The sequence below is a fragment of the Brachyistius frenatus genome, unplaced genomic scaffold, assembly GCF_029030835.1.
Source record: "Brachyistius frenatus isolate BFR_SWC_R1_liver_20210118 unplaced genomic scaffold, ASM2903083v1 Contig_356, whole genome shotgun sequence".
Lineage (NCBI taxonomy): Eukaryota > Metazoa > Chordata > Actinopteri > Embiotocidae > Brachyistius > Brachyistius frenatus.
Window position 1 is genome coordinate 210001 of NW_027210955.1, and position 5000 is coordinate 215000.

General features: G+C 42.5%; 1 protein-coding gene across 4 annotated transcripts in view; it reads right to left on the reverse strand.

The window, feature by feature from the left end:
• The window catches only part of LOC138636143 (WD repeat-containing protein 7), a 106251-nt gene that overhangs the window by 75661 nt on the left and 25590 nt on the right, over window positions 1-5000 (reverse strand). For all 4 annotated transcript variants that reach the window (XM_069724005.1, XM_069724004.1, XM_069724007.1 and 1 more), the window contains exons 16-18: window positions 1771-2004; window positions 1395-1688; window positions 931-1127 (exon numbers count right to left, since the gene is read on the reverse strand). In XM_069724005.1, coding sequence (XP_069580106.1) covers window positions 931-1127; window positions 1395-1688; window positions 1771-2004 — 725 coding nt within the window. The remainder of the gene's footprint in view (window positions 1-930; window positions 1128-1394; window positions 1689-1770; window positions 2005-5000) is intronic.

A 5000-nucleotide genomic window follows, 5' to 3' on the forward strand; every position in this document is an offset into this window, starting at 1 on the left:
CTGAGGTCACTGACTTCACATTTGTATTCTATTTTTAAGGTTAATATTCAATGAAGATAACTAATTATAGACCGAAAACAGAAGAAGTATAAAATCAGGGGTTTTATAAAACCTCTCTCTCTCTCTCTCTTTCTCTCTCTCTCGCTCACCCTCCCTGCCGCCTTCATCCTTGAAGCAGAGCTGACGAAACCATGAAATGTTGTGTTGGTGTAACCTCGACCTCTGTGTTAAATCTTTCACAGCCCAATGAGAGCTCAGACAGACTAAACAATCAGCTTCACACACACACACACACACACACACACACACACACACACACACACACACACACACACACACACACACACACAGTAGGTCTCTGTTTCTGAACTTTGGATTCAGGTTCTGCTGCAGCTTGTTTGGGTTGTTATTGTGTCTTCCAGCTGCAGCCGCTGAATACGGATCAGCCGTGTGTTCTTCTGCCGGCTGAATCCAGATGTGTTGAGCTGAAGTTCAGATTCTTTCAGATGCTTTGTGTCACCGTGAATTCTACGACTTTATCAGCTCTGTCCGAGGTGACAGGTTTACAAGTTGGACATGTTTGTTGTGAGTCTCTCCTTAACTGTGTGGACGGAAACTATCTCATTAATAATCATATAGTTTTGTGCACATTTCAAATAATACTTTTGCTTGAATTGCACACGACCCAGTGGTCCCAACGCCACATGGAGGTCAGGCGTTGATGTTGATCCTGTTTTTAACTGGAAGGATTTCCTCTCCAGCTCTGTGCATGTCGACGGACCGCCTTGGTGAAAATTCAACCAATAATTCAAGCTCTGATGTGGTCGTACCAACCCAGACAATTGAAGACTTTATTTTTGTCAAATTGTGTGTGTGTGTGTGTGTGTGTGTGTGTGTGTGTGTGTGTGTGTGTGTGTGTGTGTGTGTTACCTGGTCGGTGCTTTCTTCATGTGCTCCCCTACGAAGGTGGCGTTGGTCATGCCCATCAGCGTGTTGGCCAGCGAGATGACGGACAGGAGGTGCTGCGTGGTGACGGCCCTCGACACGCCGTACGTCCCCTTCCCCACGATCTCCGACAGCGTGAGGTTCAGACCCATCGCCAGGGACAACTGACGCAGCAAGGACTCCTGGGAAACGGAGGCAGACGAACAGGAATCACAATCTTCATTATTTTTATCCTTTTGTTTTCATATCATCTATTCATGGTGGTTTGATTATATAGTTTTTTTTGTCCCTCCTAGCTTATGTGGGAATTGTTGAATTGTTGGTTTCTCTGTATAATATTGTAAAGTCTTGCTGTAAAGACTTTAATGTGTTAAGTTCCATGAAATAACCTGTGCAGTGATTTGGCGCTATATAAATAAAGTTGAATTGAATTGAATATGCTGTGTGACCTTGAAGGTGGGCAGCATCAGGGACATGTGACCTCCTCTGGAGATCAGGCCGAAGGAGATGGGGCAGTGCGGTCTGAGCATGCCCAGTCGCTCCAGGCAGATGCCGTCCAGCTGCTCGTTGAGGCCCCAGGCGTGCAGGCAGGACATGAAGAGCTTGGCCGTGTCCATCGTCAGGTTGTACTCCAGCAGACTCAGAGACTTGGACTTCTCCTCGCGCCTCCTCATCTCCTCCTCCTCCTCCTCGTCTTCGTCCAGCAGGTGCTCTTTGATGGTCTCCTTCATCGTCTCCTTCACCTGGTTTTAAAAGACATTAATTTATGAGCTGATAAAAAAAACTTGCAGATTGTTTTCTTTTCTTTTCCGCATGTTCACAGACCTGTTTGAATATTTTATTGGCCAGGAAGGAGCCGCCCTTGTCGGCGCCTGCCTGGCTCTTCTGCAGCGTCTCCGGGGACACCAGCGTGGGGTTCGGTCTCTGGGCCTCCTCCGTCAGCAGCTGGATGATCACCGCCTCCACGTCGAAGAAGAGCACGTGCATGTCGGGGTCCGTCAGGTTGGTCTTCATCGCCTGGACCACCAAGGCATTGTGGGAGTATTTTGGCAGGTTGCCCTGGAGGACAGAGATCTTTGTTAAAAAATATAACTTGAAGGCAGCAGTGACGGAGCTGTGAGCGGACACGTCTTATTCATATATTCATACATTGTTTCATGTAATATGTACTATAATGTAGTTTCTACTTGTTCTAGTTCTATTAAATGACCCATTTGATGAAGTCGGGTCTCTTTTGGTCCTTTTTGGTCGCTCTGAGCACCCGTACCGTAACACCACGGATAGTCACGCACTTACAATCCTAGAGGAGGCTAGATGGACCGGTTTGGTTTGAACACATGACACGGAGCTAAAATGTTAAAAACACATGAGAACATGGATATCTTTGTTCATCAGATATCTTTGTTCATCAGGTATCTTTGTTCACCACATATCTTTGTTCATCAGATATCTTTGTTCACCAGGTATCTTTGTTCATCAGATATCTTTGTTCATCAGGTATCTTAGTTCATCAGGTATCTTTGTTCATCAGATATCTTTGTTCACCAGATATCTTTGTTCATCAGATATCTTAGTTCATCAGATATCTTTGTTCATCAGACATCTTTGTTCATCAGATATATTTGTTCATCAGATATCTTTGTTCACCAGGTATCTTTGTTCATCAGATATCTTTGTTCATCAGGTATCTTAGTTCATCAGGTATCTTTGTTCATCAGATATCTTTGTTCATTAGATATCTTTGTTCACCAGATATCTTTGTTCATCAGATATCTTTGTTCATCAGGTATCTTTGTTCATCAGATATCTTAGTTCATTAGATATCTTTGTTCATCAGATATCTTTGTTCATCAGGTATCTTTGTTCATCAGATATCTTTGTTCCAACCAGACTGAGCTAGCTGATCAGTTTAGTGTTTCTATGTTCTGTATTTATTTAGTTGGAGACTAGAAATCCTCTCTGTTGCTAGGTGGTTGCTAAGGGTCGGACTATTTCCTGGAGTAATGGAGACCGCACAAACTAAAAGTTGTATTTTGATAGTGAATAGCTCCACAATATGAATACAGTTTGATTACATGTTTTATTTAGTTGATAACTTGGTGAAAATTGCCTCGGTCCTGACCGCATCACTGTCGTCCCAATATTTGATGTTAAAGCACAACCTGCTTAAAACATCTCGTAATTTTTTCATCTGCTTCAGTTGTGGTCGTTGTGATGAAAGCAAACAGCTGCCGACTTCAACATTCAGCACAAAGAAGACAGTACTAACAGTCCTTTTAGCTTTGTTTTGGTCTCCACCAACCACTAATATAAATGTCTGACTCCTCAGCTGCTGATTCTTCCCATTTCTTCAGCCTCTAGTTGGAGTAGCTCTCGAACAGCTGCTGGAGGTGAGGTTGATGACATCACTGAGACCCAACCAGACAGAAAATGTTCTGTAAAACCAAAACTATGAGCTTAAAGAGCCTAAAAACAGGAGACACGGGATTTTCAGCAACACAACTAAAACCGAGTTGTCCAATCTGCCATCCATTCAAACACACACACACACACACACACACACACACACACACACACACACACACACACACACACACACACACACACACCTCATCAAGCTGTAATTGCCACCAATAGGAGTGCGGCTCGATGTTAACTGCGTTAGAGTGGCGGCGGTGTGAAGGCAGCAGTAAGCAGAGCGCTGCTGTTTGTTTCCGTCTTAATGAGCCGGTGACGGCTGCGATTGTGTTCCCGATACTCCTCTTACTGGGAGAAAAACTATTTAGTTTTATTTATTGGTCATCTTGCGATTAAAAATCTTTCATAAGATATTGTCTATGAGAACAAAACTTAGGTTACGGATGATATGTGTAGAATTTGTGCTGACGAGGCATTATTCAACATCGCCGAGGCGCTTATAATGTTTATAAATCAGACAGATTAACTCTATTTGTGTTTAATTTTATGCATTTTATCTGTTCTTATTCATCTAATTTCTTTTGTATATGTAAATGTAAATTGTATGTGAAACACTGCTTGTACTTTTCTTGCTGTGAAGCACTTTGAGCTGCATTTCATGTATGAAATAAAGTTTATTATTATTATTATTATTATTATTATTATTATTATTATTATTTTGATAGCAGGTGGCAGATTGTTTAACTGACCAAGCAATATTTTCACCTCAGCTTTTAATATTATTTGTGGATTTCATTTATTGAACATGGTTGTGTTACTTGGTAAAGTTTACATATTCAACTCCTCATAAAAGTTGGCTTTAAACTCCAAAAACATTTTTTTATTAATTCTGAAACCAAAGAACTGGAGTTTGACACACACACACACACACACACACACACACACACACACACACACACACACACACACACATCACAGCTTTGACAGGAAAGTCTTCCCTGAGGGTTGTCATGTCTCTGTGTGTGTGTGTGTGTGTGTGTGTGTGTGTGTGTGTGTGTGTGTGTGTGTGTGTGTGTGTGTGTGTGTGTGTGTGTGTGTGTGTGTGTAAATTGGGCTTGAAAACCTTGCAAGTATTACAGGCAAATGCGGTTCCTTTTGATTCCTACTGTGGTTTAACTCCTTTCCAGGTGATGAATCCAGCCGGTGAAAGATGGCCGACATGTTTCCTACAAACACTGAACTCAACGAACACAGAACATTTGTGTTTTCTTCTCTAACACGACATTTGTGCCTCATAACCGTGTTTCTCAGCGTCTGCTGATGTGTGTGTGTGTGTGTGTGTGTGTGTGTGTGTGTGTGTGTGTGTGTGTGTGTGTGTGTGTGTGTGTGTGTGTGTGTGTGTGTGTGTGTGTGTGTGTGTGTGTGTGTGTGGACCTGCCTGTGTATTTTGGTGGAAAAACACTGCCATCTAATGGCAAACACCCACATTACACCCACTATCACACCCACTGATAATCACACCTGCTGTACATCGTTGGAGGGTTTTTGTGATTGACCAGAAACGAAATTCAAAAGATATTAAGTGTTTGTTATTTTTCATTAATGTGGTGCAGAAGTCTGAGAGCACACAGAAAGTC